A 16774-nucleotide genomic window follows, 5' to 3' on the forward strand; every position below is an offset into this window, starting at 1 on the left:
AAAATCTCAGCAGCACTAGACTAACAAAGTGCTCATGAGAGCATCAACCGCCAACCAAGTAACTGGTACCTATTACTAGAAATATCTACCTGGTACCTTATGTTATGAGTCCTGAGCCGATACCAAATGTTCAGGGAGAGAAGGAAGGGGCTTTCGGGGCGTATTTAGATGGTTTGGAGCTGGGTGGCGGAGAGGATGAAAGCGTGACTCGTGATCTAGGTGGTGTACGTCTGGATAACTGTCACCATTTGGAGAGCCTGGTGTTCCAAGAGAGGGATGCCGCCGTGGAGGCTCTTTTTGGCCGGCTTCACGAATCAGCTGGTGGGATTCAGTCGTCTCCAGGGAGGAGAAGGTCATTCGTTTACTCGGTACGTTTGGTGCAGCTTCAAATGAAGAGACACTGACTACTGGAAGATGGCTCGACAACGGCTGTTCGTCTACTTTCACGCCCGGATCAGGTTTATAAAAACCATGAGATCCGTGGCCAGAATACGGCGGCGGGGAAGTGTATGCAATCCCGGCGGCTTGTTCCTGCAGGGCGGCAAGATACGGAATGGGGACGCCCCGAGAAAAGATGACGAGGAACAAACAGGAGAGCAGGAGGATGGCCTGGACGATGGCCATGCGCTTCTGAAAGACAACTTCGTCGGCCAGCAGATTTAGTCTTGTGCTCAGGGCGACAATGTCACGCTCGGACTGCTCCCGCTGGCTTTCGAGAGCTAGGACGGTGGATTGCCAAATCTGTTCGTACTGCTCGCGCACGTTGCGCATCTCGGCGAGAACGGTGTTGTTGAGATCGCCGAGGAAACGGGTGAGCCTGGATACTTGCTTCTGTTCTGTTTTCTGCAGCGCGTCCTGCATGAGCCGCGACTGGTCCTCGACGTATTTGAGAGACAGGGTGAGATTGGACTCGACCTGCTGCAGGCGCTTGGTGATGGAGTTGAAGAAGCTTCCCTGCACGGTTGGCGTGGCGGCGGAGGCGCTTGAGGTGCTGCGAGGTTTTCCTGTCCCAGAGCCTGTCCCAGAGCCTGTTCCAGTGGACGAGTCTATAGGCTCTACCGGGACTTGTTGGGCATTCTCGACAGCCGGTTTGGAAGGGTCCGTCTGTTTCAACGGCGGTGTAGTAGAAGGATCACGCGCTTGCGTAGCATTTGATCTTGGAGAATCTGGAGATGCAGGATCTGACTCCAAGACCCCATCTTTACTCTGTAGTTTGGCCCCCTCGCTAGCGGTTGCGGAGCCTGTATTCCCTGGTTTTCCATCAGCTGCTACCGTTGGAGACGCAGCGCATGTTGCTGTCAAAAGGTAGAAGGGGTCTTCGTCTAATGGCGGCAGAGAGGTTCTAACGGGGGCTGGAACAGTCGTCTCGTCGTTTCTGGTCTCGACAGTGGTTTCAGCTGCCGCGGGTGGTGGCACAACAGTAGCAGCGAGAACAGAAGGAACCTCTTCCTCCTCAACCTCCTCCTCCTCTTCATGAGCGTCATCTTCTCGACCCGTCTCACTATCTTTCCAAGAGTCGAGCATTCTCGAGCCATGTACTCGCAGTAACGAAACCGGGCAGTAGTACTCGTTTCCATAATGTGTAATGAACTCAAGCCTTATGTATTTCGCCCAGATCTGAGGGTTCTGTACAAGGAACGCCTGGATGTCACGAGAGTTTGCGGCTTCGAATATTCCAATCTCTCTCCACTTCTCCATTTTCACAGGATATCGGTCACTCACGCTGACCCTGAAATGACGAACCATGCTGGAGAAGAATTCAAAATTGGCGATGACGATTGTGTCGATGAGGATGTCGTCGCTAAGCTCGACGATGACATATTTGTTTTGCGCAGCGCATTCGAGCAGCATGTAAGAATCCTTGTTTTCCACCAGGATTGCTTTTGCGTTTTTCGCTTGCGGACCTGCTTTCAACACGGTGGCGCCCGCGTCGAAGGAAGAGTATGAGAAGCGCTCCTTGCAGGTTCGTCCGGCGTCTTCGTTTCGGCGGGTGGCTGCTATCCCGGTACTGGTAGTGGGCGCAGGAGCCTCATCATCGTCGCCCTTATTCGAGTTTGTCGAGTCCGTGTAGGTTCCAGTCCGAGTCCCTTCTCCATCGCCGTAAGTATCAAACAGGGATATTTCTTCTTCTGCTCCCAGTCCCTCTTCGACGTCGTGGGATGGTCGGTCGCCTTTCTGGCGCCCGCTCAAGTTCCGAGGGTGCAAGTCTTGAGGGTCTTGTCCAGTCTCCTTGAGCTTCATCTCCTTCCAGTCCTCGAACGACATGAAGGGCGTCGCAAAGGTATCGCCGACGGATGTCTTGGTCAACGTGTCGTTTTGTGTGGCTGCAGATGGTGAAGCTTCCTCCTCCACAGCGGGCTGTGTAACACGCTCGGCGGCGTCATAGTAGTCGCCTGTGAATGAAATCTTGGTCGGAGCCGGTATTGAGTCCGTCCATGATGTCTTGAGGCATAGCGACGGCAGCGCGTGCGTGATGTAGTTGATGGTACGGGCGTCGCATTGGCCAGGCGCACTCTGGGGAGCGGGTTTGGAGTTAGCCTGCACAGGGTCGCTTAATAGCAGAAGAAGAGTAAAACCAGCGTGCCAGATACACGAGGGGAGGGTCATGGTAAGGTGTATGGCAAGTCATTGATGAAAAAAAGGGCACCTGGAGGTTATTCAAGGTCAAGCAGTGGCAATATCAGGTTCTGGAATCCTGCCAGGAGGTACCTGGTAGTTTGACCCCATCCCTGGTATAAACTGCCTTCTCCGCATAACGCTGTACCAATCTTGGCAGATATAAGTCATGGAGTGGCGGCTAGGCGGCTTTAGGAAAGTAATTGTCTATAAATGGATGGGTGTTGAATGCTTCCACGAGCAAGGGTCGTTTAGTATGCCATGTGCAGGATGAACCAAGAGATGATTTGTTGTTCTGAGTATATGAAGCGATATATATGGTATAAATATAAATGTTCTTATCGGTTTTATTTCATCGTTTTACCATCAGATATGAAGCAGTTTCAACGAGGCACAAATAATACCCGGATGTACAGGCGCAACGCAGCGCACGTGCAGCAGGAATATTAACACGGTGGTCTCATCAATTTGGCTAATCAACTGTGGATCTGCAACTTACTAATTGCCTCTATCCCAGCTAACAGATGTGGCAATGGTGCAACATGACATCGCATGCCAGGTAACTTAATAATTAATGTACAGCCGGCTTATGTTGCCTGTCAAAGGCCACCTCAGCCCTTCTTGATTTGCATCCAGCAATCGCATCGCCGACGAGCTCAACATCGATTGCGGCCATCGAATATTCACGTCGTTTCCCATGGATCAAGTCATCGGCGGCGATCGCCTCCCACTAGAAGCATGGTTCTGGGAGATGCCCGTGTGCACGCGATGGTGGACGGCAGCGACTGTCTTGACAAGCGCCCTCGTCCAGTGCCACATGGTGACGCCGTTTCAGCTATTCTATAGCTTCAGAGCCGTCTTTATCAAGTCACAGGTTGGTCGAGCCTCTGTGTCATTTACTACTATTCCTTGCATTCTCTAACTGATGACGCAACTTGCAGTACTGGCGACTGTTGACGACGTTCCTCTACTTTGGTCCGTTTTCGCTCGACCTACTCTTTCACATATACTTCCTACAACGCTACGCACGGCTGCTCGAGGAGTCATCGGGCAGATCGGCCGCATACTTTTCATGGCTGCTTGTCTACGCCATGGCGAGCCTCATTGTACTGTCACCACTGGTTTCGATGCCATTCCTCGGGCACCCTCTCTCCTCTACCCTCGTTTACATCTGGTCTCGCCGTAACCCCGACACCAGACTGAGCTTCCTAGGCTTGCTCGTCTTCACGGCTCCGTACCTGCCGTGGGTGCTGATGGCCTTCAGCCTGTTTATGCACGGCACGATTCCCAGGGACGAGATTATGGGTGTCGTCATTGGCCACATTTGGTACTTCTTCAACGACGTATACCCCCCGCTGCACAACGGTTCCAAGCCATTAGACCCCCCAGGCTGGTGGAGGAGGTTATTCGAGGGCCGCAGAACAGAAGATTCCACTACGGATATCGACGACATGGTGGGTGCAGCGGGAAGAGATGTCGCTGCCGTAAACGTGCTGTAATCAACAAACGAAAGCGAGTCTTTCCTATTTTAGTGTCCACACACACATGGGCACCCCGCTAGATTAAACTACAGCCTAGCAAACATGTGTAAATAAGAATTAACGAAATGTGCTCTACCAAGAGGCCAGGGACCACATACTGAATATAGAATTACAAGAATAAAGAAAAGAAAGGAAATGATTAAATAAAACCAATAAGATTAAACATGACGTTATAACTCAAAGTCATTATTCTTGGTAAAATAAATTCAAATTGTTACATAATGCAAAATATATTTAATCCAAGGTCAAATACAAATACTAGCTATATTTAAGAAAAATATATATAATAATCCAAAAACAGCTAATCTGAATCAGGGCAAAAGATGCTTAATCAGATTATGTAAACATTTCTTATCCGGGTAGCAAATATTTACCAGGCAGCATGTGACGTTAGATGATGGAGCTTATGATAGCGAGGAGGTAAATCGCTTGCCGTGCAAGATTCGGAGCTTCGCGCCAGTTGATATCATTCAATCTCGGCCATCTTTGCGCAGAAACCCGTGTGCCATGATACTTCCGCGCCGCTAGCTACCCAATCGTGGCCTGGTGAACCGTGTGGACCTTTTCTCCGTGTGGCCTCGCCAGAAATCCGTCACGATGCAAGATGAGCTTCTCCCCTCTGAAATCGAGCAAGTTGAATCGGTCAGTCCTCGTAGCCCTCTTCCCGCCAAGGTTGGTATTCGTTGAAAGCATCACTGCTAATTGTGACAAAGCTGATTCTTTCTCTCTATGAACCAGCTTCACCCAGCACGATTTCCAAAACACAGGCAACGTTGTCGCGGTTACAAGGTTCACCACAAGCATGGTCGCTCGCCCACCATCTGCTTGGGCGCCCGGACGAGAAAGTCAAGTTTTTCGGCGCGCTCACCATCATCGTGAAGCTGAATACCGAAAGGTGGGTTGGCTATTTGGTCCGTTGTGGCCTAACCTTTATGGCTGACCTCGACCAGTGCGTCTCTTACCGATAGCGATGCCACAGAGCTTCTCGTCTCGCTCTTGGAATGGTACATAGGGGCCGTGCAACAAAAGACGGGATCGCTTGTCGTGCGGAAGCTTTCGTCTGCCTTGTCCACCTACTTTCTGTATTTCCACCGGCTCTGCAGCCGCTACATATTTCATCTTCTGGTTAGCCTAGCATCGAATCGAGCCTGGCAGCCTGGCACAATCGATGAATCTGTGGACTTTAACGTCATATCAGAAAGCCTTACGGGAGTCCATTTACATGCGGCCATCTTGGTGATCAGCAACATTCTTGAAGATGTTGCTCGTATCGACCTGAACGCCGCGAGCAAGTATGCAACTCACCTCTCTCTTGGTAGCTATAATCAAGCGTCACTAACCTGAACCAGCGTCGGGCTATACGACTCAGTTCTCGCAAACACTTCGGATTCTGTAACGCTCATCACCATGTGCATGAACCGAGATGGCACTTCTCCGGAGGTCAAACAAGATGCGCTGAGGTGTCTTCAGGTGGGTGGCCGCACGTCTGGTTCAGCGCACCAAACGATGCAGGGAAGCTAATGGATGTTTGTATTCTAGTCCTGGGTGAACTTTGCTCAAAAAACATCAGCACGAAACAGTTACATTGCCGACTCTCTGCGTCCCCTTATTGGAGGCTCCATCAACGCGTTGATGGTAGAAGACTATTACAATGCAGCCGCAGAACTACTTATCGATGTGCTCTTCAATTGGCCTTCTCTGCTCACCGAGCAGCACTACACGGCGCTTTCCAACGTCCTCGATACGGCGTGGTTTCATAATCTTTACGACCAGCTAATCCAAGGCGACGGAGATTTTGAAGCAACGCAGCTCGGATACGTGCTTCTGGCTTTTGGCGAAGCTAGGATACAAATCCTCATTCAAGACGACAACGACCAAAACCGGAATATTCTGTCTAGGTTATGCGGCCTGCTTGCGGCCGATGGCTACCCCGTTGCTGAGAACAAGATTTTTGTTCCCGCCATTGAGTTTTGGTCGACCTTTACGGAATTCGTGTCAGATATGGAGATGGAATCAACCTCGGCAAGTTCACTAACCACAATCATGATTCCATACATCTTTCAGGCAACGTCGCACGCATGGAAGAAGATCATCTATCCACCAGCAGATGAATTCCACTCATGGGATTCGGTGGATCGCGTTGGGTTCAACGATGCCAGAAAAGACGTGGTGGACTTTTTGCAGGCCGTCTACGTCTTAATTGGACCGAAACTCGTCGAGACATTTTCCTCATTGATACTATCCACCTTGGCGAACTCCTCCTGGCTGGAATTGGAGTCGGCCATATTCTGCCTGGGAGGTTTGGCAGACTGCAGTCAAGAAGACCCGCGCTGTGATAGCTCACTCGCTGCTGTCTTTTCGTCACCATTATTTTCGGTACTACGAAGTGCTCAGAAAAACATACCAGCCCGAGTTAGGCAGACTTGCCTCACCCTGATCGAGCAGTACACGGAATACTTTGAAAGGAACACCCACCTTCTTCCTACCGCGCTCAGTCTTCTGTTCAAAGAGGTGTCGGATCACTCAATGGCCTTGCCAGCATCCAAGTCCATCCACCGACTCTGCTCATCTTGTCGGTTACATCTCTATCCCGAAATGGACAATCTACTAGCCGAGTATCAGAAGCTGGTGGCTACAGCGTCACTTGATTGCATTTCTCGTGAGAAGATTGTTGGTGCTCTTGCGTCCATTGCTCAAGCTAATCCAGAAGACGACGAAAGATATGCCGCTTGTTCAGGGCTGCTTGCTTTCATACAAGACGATGTGCAAAAAGCCATGACTCTGGTGAATATCACCAATGATGAAGCACTACCGCATCAAATGGAGATGCCCTGTCCTGATATCGCTCCTCAAGAGCACATTGGCTTGCATGTTGCTCTGAGGGCCCTGAGGTGCCTAGCAAGCATGGGAAAGGGTCTGCAGTCCCCTCCTGAGTTCTCCATTGATCTCGAGGCCATATCTCCGCAAAAGGTACAGAGGCCTAAACTGGTTGAGCTTCAGAAGCAAGTTATAGGCATCATCGTCGAGATTCAAAACATATTCAAGGGAAGTTCGGAAGTGACAGAGCTGATATGCAGCGTTCTTCGCAGCGGCTTCTCCGAAAGCGAGCCGGGGCCGTTCGTTCTCACCCCTGATGACATTGTAGCTTTCCTGGTGGGACATTCAAAAGACACACCTAGAATTGGCATTATTGTCAGCATGGCGTGTTCGTTTGTTAGCTCCCTCTCTCCTCACACGATAGGCCAGTATCACAAGATACTCTCAGAGGTCCTTGTTTGGGTAATTGGGCTGCTGAAACAGCTTCCCGGTAAGAGGCTCCATAAATTTCTACCTCGAAATGACAACACCCCGTATTAACATGTAAGAGCAGAACCCGGAGCAGAGCCTGAGCTTGTGCAGAACGGCATTGATCTCGTGAGCCGGCTGCTGACGAGGAGCCCTGGAACCTTTATCGGACTCCAACCATCAGACGCAATCGAGTTCTTTTTCCTCTTCACATTGCAAGTTTTGGATGGAAAGGAGCCGTTGCCCAAGGCAGCTGCCGCTGAATTTTGGGTACGCAATTCACGAAAGCCCCCCTTGTCATGCATCGATTATGGCATCTCGCATCTCGCTAACCCATTGATAGACTGCGTTTGTCGGCACGCGAGGAGATGAGGCAGAGCTGCAGGACACTTTCCAGAGGGCCATGGATACTCTAGGACCATTGCTTGGTCAATCCCTGGCGCGAAACATTGGGGGCAATGCCCTGCGTAGTGAGCTGGATCGACTGTGTGAACCGTTGAGGAAGCTTGTGACCAGGTACCCAATGGCAAAAGACTGGCTCCAGTCCGGGCTGGACCATCCTTCATTCCCGAGCGAAAAGGTTTCTGCAGAGCAGAAGTCGCTCTTTGTGAAGAAAATCATCAGGTACATTACACTATGAGGTTTCATGCATTACGACTGTGCTAACTCATCTGTAGTCTTAGAGGCTCTCGAACGACAAACCAGGTTGTCAGAGATTTCTGGTTATCCGCGAGGGGTGCCAACTTTGCATACGCATCGTAAGTCGACAATGGCCTGGAGGTGGTCATGATTCCGTGACAGGATAGAAAGAGAAGCAGAGAGAGAAGCAAAAAAAAAAAGAAGAAGAAGAAGAAGATACACAATACCATAGATATGCAGTCACATGTTACCCCCATGTTATGTTTCCATGCCAAATGTGGCTGGCCAACTCAATATTGGCGCTTACTACTATCATACTCATACATGCCTATACTATACAGGGTGGTCTTACACTCAACGGACAAGGAAATATGACGTGCAAAAGTTGAAGACGCTGATGCCCACGAAAGACTTTTTTTTACAGCCCAACTGCAGTTTTCACAATGTCCATGGTTTCCTTTGCACTCTCTTGGGCCTTGCGTGCACCGTGTTGCTCTATCTTGTCAAGGTACGAATCGTTTGCGCTTAGATCGAGATATCGATCCCGAATGCCTTGTAAGCCAGTCACGAGTGCATCTGCGACTGCTTCTTTGAAGATTTTGGGTGATGCATCAGCATATGCTTGAGCGAACTGAGCCGGACTGCGCCTTTCCGAATCAAAGACTGAGAAGATTTCCAGCAAGTTGGAGATGCCTGGGCGTGTAGCGGGGTCATAGGAGATTCCCGGGGTTGAGTCTGTCAGGGCGGTGGCAATCTTGGAGCGAATATCCTGTGGCGAATCGGTGATTAAGATTCTCGACCGCTGTGCCTCGTGAGACTTTGACATTTTACTTGTGGGTTCCGTCAAGGACATGATGCGCTGGGCGGGGGCTGTTCTTTCAGTGAGCTTGGCTGTTGAGTAAGAGGAAAGGGGAAAGGGGAAAGGGGGTTCATGGCAATCAAGCATACAGACGATGGTCTCCGGGTGGACGAGATGGCTTCCATACGCATGGTTGAAGTTTGTGACACATTCACGCGCAAACTCCAGGTGCTGCTGCTGGTCATGGCCGACGGGCACATGAGTAGCCCTTTGCGGTGAAAAAAAAAAAAAAGCGCATCAGCCACTGTTTTTGATCTGATCTGAGAGAGAAACATATTTGCCAGGACTTACCGGTGGACGAGGATGTCAGCAGCCTGCAGCACGGGATACGAAAACAAGCCCAGCTTCAGCTTAGAGCCGACGGATTTGTTCTCCAGCGTTGAGGAAGAGGACAGGCTGAGCTTGCTCTGAAGGCGGGTTTTCAAATGTCAACAGGGAAACTTTGTGTCTGCGGGCCAGTTTTTTGAGCTTCTAATCTAACCTTCCACTGCGTCATCCTCGACAGATATCCTACGGATGCGGTACAAGCAAGAATCCACATGAGCTCGGAGTGAGCCGGCACCTGACAGGCAAGAACGGGTTATTTTCATGAAATTCGCGGCAAACGGCTTGAGACTAAGGGGGGGGGGGGAAGATGGGGAAAACAAACGGAAGATTGGTAGAAGATGGTGCATCGCTCAGGATCCAGGCCAATGGCAAGGAGGGCGGCCAGGACTTCTCTCTTGCGCTGCCTCAGCGTCTCGGGCTGCTGCGGCACGGTGATGGCATGGAGGTCGACGATGGAGTAGATGAGCTTAGTCGAGGCTTGTTCCTCGTGCTGCAGGTTGACCCATTGCCTGAGGGCGCCGACATAGTTGCCGAGATGCGGCACTCCGGTGGGCTGGATGCCGGAGAAGACGACGCGAGGCCGGAGAGATGATTTTGCTACGGTGAGTCGTTGCATCTATGCCCCCCTCGTACGTAAACTCTCAATTCTTTTGTCTTTTTTTCTTCTTTTTTTTTCCTTTCTTTCTTCTTTTTTTTTCCTTTCTTTCTTCTTTTTTTTTCCTTTCTTTCTTCTTTTTTTTTTCTTTTCTTTTTTTCTCACTCTGTTAGTTGCCTTCTATTTTATATATCCCATTGGAAGTAGCAAAAACAGAATAGATGGATGGACTGAAGTGGAAAAAAAGTTTCGTGCGTTGCATGATTTTTTGGAGCAGCATTTCCCCATTCGGCGCTAGTGAGTTTGAGCTATAGACCTTATTTTGCTTTTGCTTTGAGCGGGTGCTAAAATTCCATAGATGTTTAAATTGGGTTTGCCTGTTTTGGGTGTCCAATATGCTACGAGCAGTTGTGTGTGAGGGTATATACGGATGGGTTATTATATACAAAGGTAAGGTATAGTAGACGAGACTATTTTTTTTTAGAGAAACAAAGCAAAGCAAAAGCGAAGTAGTGAAAGTAAAACCTGCAATCCAGAAACTCCAAAGAAAAAGAAAAGGGACAAGAAGCGTGTAAAAGACAGAGGCAGAGGCAGAGGGAGAGAGAGGCATCACCCAGCCGCAGAAGAGTCAGCAGCCACCTCCATCTCGTCGTTGCCCTGGTCCGAGTCCGGCACCGTCGCAAAGTTGAGGTGCTTCCAGTCCTCGAGCTCCTCGGTGATGCTTCGCATGCGGTCCCTGATGCTCTCGATGGCGTAGCTGCCCAGCAGCAGCCGCAGCGGCGGGTACGAGCAGTGGCCCAGCTGCCAGACCAGCTCGGCGCACTTCACGGCGCTGGTAGGCTGGCGGTCGCCCAGCCACTGCACCATGCGCTTCGCGTGCAGGGCCGGCGACGTCGACGTCGAGTAGGGCTCGCTGGGCGGCTTGATGAAGAAGTGGCCCCAGGTCGGCAGCGGGTTGGTGTCCGAGTCGGGCTCGTCGCGGCGCACCAGGCCGGGCTCGATGAGCGTCGCCTTGACGTGGAAGGCGTCGGTCTCGTACAGCAGCGCCTCGATGAGACCCTCGACGGCATACTTGGAGGCGCAGTAAGGGCCTAGTCCGGGGACTCCCAGGGCGCCCGAGGTCGAGCTGAAGATGAGGTAGCGGCCGGCCTGCTGGCGGCGGAAGTAGGGCAGCGTGGCGTGGATGATGTGCAGCGTGCCCATGAAGTTTGTCTCGAACTGGTTGCGCACGTCGTGCTCGTCCTGGTCCTCGCAGGCGCCGATGACGCCGTAGCCCGAGCAGTTGGCCACCACGTCGACGCGGCCGAAGCGGTCCATGACCTGCCGGAACACGCGGTTGACGGACTCGCGCGACCGCACGTCGCACAGCAGGCCCAGGCAGTTGTCGTGAATCCCTTGCACGTCCTCGGGCCGCGACTCGAAGACGCGGCCGACGGAGCAGACGAGATCGCCGTGCGAGAGGGCGCTCTTGACCAGCGACCGGCCCATGTGACCGGTGCCGCCAAAGATCTGGATGGACGAGAAGAAAATCAGTCATCTCGAGAGAGGTCTTTTTTATTTTGATAGGGATAAGACAGGACAAACAATCCAAACCAGCTGCTTTGTCGGCCCGTTGAGCGCAGGCGGATCGCAGCTCGCCGGTAGCTGCAGTCGCGGACGCGACGCTTCGCCCGACTCGCTGCGGTTCTCCATGATTTATTTAGTGAATTTCGACTGTTACAGTCCAACAGTCAACAGTCAACAGTCAAATTCCCCCCTAAGGTTTTGAAGTCTCGAGTTCTACGCCTCTTGACAGTTGCAGCAGCCGCTTCTCGTCTCGCCGGAACAAGGCATAGAACGTCGGGCGAAAGTGTCATTTCCTCGAGGCCGTTGAGCTGGGAAGGGAAATATTGCGAAGATGCAATGCAGCCTTGTTTTCAGTATTTATAAGAAGGAGGGCTATTGATTACTTAGGTTCCATCCGAGCAGGTCCGTCGTTCAGTCAGTTCAGCCTTTTTTGGGGGGTTCCTCCGGTTAAGCCGTTTGCTTTCGACCTTGTCGCCACCAAACGACATGGTGTTGAGGAATCCGTGTCCACGTTCTCCGAGGCAGCTTTGCCTTGGTGAAGTGTTTTAGTTTTGTTTTAGTAACTTGGGATGACGTTTCACATTTGATTCTTTTTCATGCTTGAAAGGTATGACTCGGTAAATGGGCTTCATGTTTTCATTCATCGGACAGCTAACATACTAACTTAAACTATCCAGTGCTACAGTATTTATTTTATGTGGCTTTTTTTTTTCAAACTTGGCTTTCATTCTTTTTTTCGGCTACCCCGAACCGGCACTTTTTTTTTTTTTTTTTAGTTGAGATACTGGCTGACATATTCCTTGCGGATGTCGTTGCCGTCCAGCTCCGGAGCACGGTTCAAGGGAGTCCACTTGGGCTCATCCTTGAAGAGTCTCATGGCATGCACATACTATATAGGTTAGTTTTGGTGTTTTGGTGTTTTGATGGTTGGTGGGAAAGAAAGGAAAATCCTCACGTTGGACTCATCAGTGGTGAACCGGTGAAAGATGCCCGCCGGAAGAATGATGAGGTCGTCCTTTTCCAGCTGGATGCGCACCCACTCGTCGCCCTGGTTGCGCACGTCAAAGTAGCCCTGGCCGCCGCGGATGTAGCGAATCTCCTCGTCCTCGTGCAGGTGCTCGTTGAAGAACATCTTGACCTTGTCCTCGTACACGTCGCCCATCTTGTCGGGCGACACGACAATCTCGTCGCGGTTCTTGTAGCCGCGGTTGGCCGCCAGCACGTCCACTTCGCTGGTCGCCGGCAGGTGGTGGTACAGCACGCCCAGCTGGGCCAGCGCATCCGCCGTCACTTCACGGCCCGAGTCGTGAGGCAGACGCTGGTCGCCCTTTTTTTTTTGCGATGCCCCCCCCCGCGTTAGCCTGTTAACAGGAGCTGCTGCGGCCGGGCTGGGGTTTGGGTTTGGGTTTGGGTTTAGGGGGGGGGGCTTACCGGCAGGTTGTCGTACATGTAGGCCTTCATCTTGAACAAGTTGTGTCTACGCTGTATGAGGGGTTTCTGGGAGGTTTGAAAGATGTTGCAGCGTTCATGTCATGGCGAGAGAAAAAAAGACAACGTCAATTACGGTATTTTAAAGGAACGGAATCATCGAATCAGAGCGCCCCACCCGCCAACGCGCCCCCCCAAGAGGCAAAGCAAGCTTACAGGTACCTCTGAGCAAGTACATCTGTTGAGCTTCAGATGACACGACATTGTGCACTTTTTTCTGGCCGTGATGATATGGATTTTTCTGTTGCGAAAAGGGAAAAAGAGGAGAAGTACATAAGCCCTAGGCTGGTCCAGCATCCAACTATCGGTGTCTCTTTGACAGTGGGCCATGAAGACTAATCAATTCACATGCTAAAGGCGACAAAAAAAGATGGAGTTGATCAAATGCATGTATGTAGTTGTACCGAGTTGCATGAGTTGCATCAACTGTTGGGAGACAAGAATGGCGAAATCGAGCAGAAACTGGCGCTTCTCAATCCATGTAACATGATTGGATTCTTTGCGGCTTCATATCCCGATTATGTTATCATCCAGGAACTGTCTGGGAATCTGACCCCACGCAGAAAAAAAGCCCCTCCTTTAGCACATACGTCATACGCCAGGGTAAGCTCTTACTTGGGTCCTGACAGTTGATCCACCAGTTGAAGCCGACTTACTTAACTTAACTTGGACTCAGAGACTACTTGTACGTAGCTCGGATTCTCACAAGTCATACAAACTTCTTCAACAACCAACCAAACACAATTAACCCAACTGTTCGTTCTCGTTCAAACAACATGATTACAAGGCAACTTCCCCTTCTCCGCTATTCCAGGAGGCTCCTTATTGGCAGCGTCGGCACCGGCGTCTGTTACGGAGCCTTTGCAACAGCCAATTCCCCCGTTCGCTTCGACTCCCGCCAAAACCAAAAGTCGCCTCCCCCGGCGAGTCAGCCCGCAGCCAACTCTTCAGAGCCATTACTCTCGCCTCGCATCATCCGGCAGATATCCGCTGGCAGCATTGTCGGTCAGTTACACCATCAGCTCTATTCGCCACTCTCGAAACAAAGGACCAATTGATTGATTTCTCGTTAACCCTCCCTTCAGGATTCGGCACCGGTCTCCTCGTTTCTCTCTTCTCCCGCACCCTTGTATTCATTGGTGGAGTGATGGCGGCATTTTATCATGTAAGTGCTTACGCGAACTGTCAACTCCTACGCCTAGTGTCTAGGCTCTACACTCCTTGACAATGCCTTTTTTTAACACAATCAAGCTCGCCTCCTCATATGGGCTAGGCCTACCGAGCATTCTTCACTCTCACAAGCTTCTCACGGATAAGACCCCCCTCTTCAAGTATGGCACAGGAAACGGCTGGTTTGTAGCATCCTTTGGCTTAACCTTCATCTTGGCGGCATTTGTACGCCTCTGAGATGAGAAGTCCCCTCTTTTTCTTTTACAATTTTTTTCCTTCTTCGCCTCTTCTTTTGACTGTTTCGAGAGGACTACGCGCCTATTCAATGTGCCGGGTTTCCCTTGTCAACCACCCTGTCGTAAGAGCATCGCCCTCGAAGAACCTCTTGGTCTTGTCCAATATTTCTGCGTTAGACGCGTTTAACCACGCCTTCTCAGCTCCCGTGAGCATGCTCTCATCTATCAGGTTCCTGCAGTAGGGGACCATGGTCACATGCTCAAACCCTAGGAACGGCTTGTCGCCAAAGGAATACCTTGTCTTCACCTCCTTGACCATGATAATGTTCTCGATTCGAATTCCGAAACGGCCATCCTCATAGTATCCTGGTTCGTTTGATATGACATTTCCAGGTGCCAATGGAACTTCAGTGTACTGGATTCGGGTTCCAATGCCAATGGGGCCCTCGTGGACATTCAAGAAAGACCCAACCCCGTGGCCGGTACCATGTCGATAGTCTAATCCAGTGCTCTGCTACGAGTTAGTAGGGGGAGCACTCGCTAGGGTTTGTCAACCTACCCAGAGATGCTGCCTAGCTAGAGAATCAAGAGCAAACCCAGTCGTTCCCTTGGGGAAGACGGCCAGATCCAAGGCAATATTACCCTTTAGAACAAGTGTGTAGGCCTCTCTCTCGGCCTCCGTAGGCTCTCCGAAATGCAGCGTCCGTGTCGTATCAGTTGTGCCGTCCAAGTACTGCGCCCCTGAATCACACAGGTAGATGGCCTTTGGGTCAATGGTGGCGCAATTTCCACGTTCGGGGCCGTAATGAATAACAGCCGCGCTATACATGTTTGTTAGTACATGACCAGTGCCAGGGATATATCCCGAAAGGGATACAGGAGAGAATGGTAAACTCACTTTGCGCCAGTTGATGAGATGGTCGGGAAGGATAGTCCGACAAAGTGCTCATGCTTGGATCGCAATTCTTCCAACTTGTCGGCAGCCTGTACTTCGTCTAGCACAGCCTTTTTGTTGATTAGCTGGTCCTCGAGCCATGCGAAATACTCAATCAGGGCAGCACCGTCTCGGATGTGGCACGCTCGCATTCCCTCCATTTCGGTCTCGTTCTTGACTGCTTTGGAATCCCCAATCGGGCTGCGAATCTCTTCAACTGCCGTGTCACCACCCAGCGCTCTCTTCAGGGCCCAAGAACCTTTATTAGACATGAGGAAGCTGCCTGCGTTACCACTCTCCTGGCCCTGAGTAGAGGCCACGAACTGCTGGCGAAGCTGCTCGGCATCGCGGAAGAAGGTCTCGTATGGCTTGACTGCAACGTCGAACTTGGCCAAGTGCTCACGGCACTCCTCATCCAGCTTGGACTCGTCCACGTACAATGCCGCCCCCTTTGGCGTGATGACCGCGTACGAGAAGAAGACGGGGTTGTAAGGGATGTCGTTGCCGCGCAGGTTGAACAGCCACGCTACCTCGTCAAGCATCGAAATGAAGACTCCGGGCGATTTCTTCTTCTCAAGCTCGGTAATGAGGTCGGATAGCTTGCCCTGTACGGATTTGCCGGCGAATTTCTCAGATAGCACGGTGATGCGCTGCTGAGGTTGCGCGGGCCTCTCTCCGCCCCAGACCTTATCCACCAAGTTGACGTCGAGGGGGACCAAGTCAGACCCGCCGCTTTTGCGGATTTTCTCTGCGAGCTTCTTTGCTGCAGAGCCCGTGATCAAGGTCGAGTCGACGGCAACCGTCTTGCCTCCGGCGGATTGCTCAGCGGCCCACTCTTGCCATGTCGGGACATCCTGGAGGCCCTGCTTCAACAGCGTCCAGTTATCATCTAGTTGCTGAGCAGCCTGGTTGAAGTAACGGCCATCCGTCGCAAGGGCCGCGGCCGTTTCCGTGATGACTGCGCAGCCGGCGGAGCCAGTGAAGCCGCTGATAAACTCTCGCCGAGCGTCGCAGGAGGCAATGTATTCGGAGCTGTGGCTATCTTCCGAGGGCACAACTGCAAAGAGACAAACGTTAGTTTGTGTTGTAATGTGCGAATACAAATGTGCGGCGCATCTCTTTACCGTATACTTGGACGTTGTGCTCCTTCATCAGAGCTCTGAGCTGAGCAAGCCTCTCCGTCGTATTGGCCTTGACCATGGCTGCGGTTGAGAGGCGGCGGATGGATTGAGAGGACAGCCTTTCTGACTGCTGGAATTTGCTGGTGAGATTTGGAACAAGTGCTGCCAGAGATCTATACCTATACATTGGATAGCGAGGTAGCGTATCAAATGATCCCTCAGAGTTCCATCTGGTTCGGCGGAATCGCTGCCGAGAGGGGCTACTTTCTCAACCCCGCCAAACGGTTTGCGGCGGGATGGGGAAAAGAAGGGTGTCCCACTTCCGTGGGGTAGAAGAAAGAAGCCTCGGATTAGCTGCATGCAAAAAAAAAAAAAAGGGGGGGGGGGGGGGGGGGGG

General features: G+C 51.5%; 8 protein-coding genes across 8 annotated transcripts; 3 read left to right on the plus strand and 5 right to left on the minus strand.

Annotated features, from left to right (window-relative positions):
- Positions 1 to 102: 102 nt before the first annotated feature.
- On the minus strand, positions 103 to 2607 carry Triagg1_9087 (uncharacterized protein; the record flags this gene model as incomplete). Its single annotated transcript, XM_062904006.1, has 1 exon — positions 103 to 2607. The coding sequence occupies one exon, from the start codon at positions 2605 to 2607 to the stop codon at positions 103 to 105; it is 2505 nt and encodes an 834-aa protein (XP_062752031.1).
- Positions 2608 to 3313: 706 nt separating this feature from the next.
- Positions 3314 to 4115, plus strand: Triagg1_9088 (uncharacterized protein; the record flags this gene model as incomplete). The annotated part of the gene is made up of 2 exons (XM_062904007.1): positions 3314 to 3490; positions 3558 to 4115. 2 exons carry the CDS (start codon positions 3314 to 3316, stop codon positions 4113 to 4115), a joined length of 735 nt encoding a protein of 244 aa, XP_062752032.1.
- Positions 4116 to 4754: 639 nt separating this feature from the next.
- On the plus strand, positions 4755 to 8204 carry Triagg1_9089 (uncharacterized protein; the record flags this gene model as incomplete). The annotated part of the gene is made up of 8 exons (XM_062904008.1): positions 4755 to 4799; positions 4871 to 5052; positions 5108 to 5449; positions 5507 to 5627; positions 5697 to 7464; positions 7528 to 7712; positions 7786 to 8066; positions 8120 to 8204. The coding sequence occupies 8 exons, from the start codon at positions 4755 to 4757 to the stop codon at positions 8202 to 8204; spliced, it is 3009 nt and encodes a 1002-aa protein (XP_062752033.1).
- Positions 8205 to 8499: 295 nt separating this feature from the next.
- Positions 8500 to 9883, minus strand: Triagg1_9090 (uncharacterized protein; the record flags this gene model as incomplete). The annotated part of the gene is made up of 3 exons (XM_062904009.1): positions 8500 to 9148; positions 9232 to 9347; positions 9590 to 9883. 3 exons carry the CDS (start codon positions 9881 to 9883, stop codon positions 8500 to 8502), a joined length of 1059 nt encoding a protein of 352 aa, XP_062752034.1.
- A 588-nt stretch (positions 9884 to 10471) lies between these two features.
- Positions 10472 to 11554, minus strand: Triagg1_9091 (uncharacterized protein; the record flags this gene model as incomplete). The annotated part of the gene is made up of 2 exons (XM_062904010.1): positions 10472 to 11371; positions 11447 to 11554. 2 exons carry the CDS (start codon positions 11552 to 11554, stop codon positions 10472 to 10474), a joined length of 1008 nt encoding a protein of 335 aa, XP_062752035.1.
- A 646-nt stretch (positions 11555 to 12200) lies between these two features.
- On the minus strand, positions 12201 to 12889 carry Triagg1_9092 (uncharacterized protein; the record flags this gene model as incomplete). Its single annotated transcript, XM_062904011.1, has 3 exons — positions 12201 to 12317; positions 12384 to 12816; positions 12876 to 12889. 3 exons carry the CDS (start codon positions 12887 to 12889, stop codon positions 12201 to 12203), a joined length of 564 nt encoding a protein of 187 aa, XP_062752036.1.
- Positions 12890 to 13692: 803 nt separating this feature from the next.
- Triagg1_9093 (uncharacterized protein) lies at positions 13693 to 14323 on the plus strand (the record flags this gene model as incomplete). The annotated part of the gene is made up of 3 exons (XM_062904012.1): positions 13693 to 13921; positions 14002 to 14081; positions 14168 to 14323. 3 exons carry the CDS (start codon positions 13693 to 13695, stop codon positions 14321 to 14323), a joined length of 465 nt encoding a protein of 154 aa, XP_062752037.1.
- An 81-nt stretch (positions 14324 to 14404) lies between these two features.
- Triagg1_9094 (uncharacterized protein) lies at positions 14405 to 16564 on the minus strand (the record flags this gene model as incomplete). Its single annotated transcript, XM_062904013.1, has 4 exons — positions 14405 to 14833; positions 14882 to 15143; positions 15221 to 16313; positions 16381 to 16564. 4 exons carry the CDS (start codon positions 16562 to 16564, stop codon positions 14405 to 14407), a joined length of 1968 nt encoding a protein of 655 aa, XP_062752038.1.
- Positions 16565 to 16774: the final 210 nt, after the last annotated feature.

The sequence above is a fragment of the Trichoderma aggressivum genome, assembly GCF_033847375.1.
Source record: "Trichoderma aggressivum f. europaeum strain CBS 100526 chromosome Unknown scaffold_048, whole genome shotgun sequence".
NCBI classification, from domain to species: Eukaryota; Fungi; Ascomycota; class Sordariomycetes; order Hypocreales; family Hypocreaceae; genus Trichoderma; species Trichoderma aggressivum.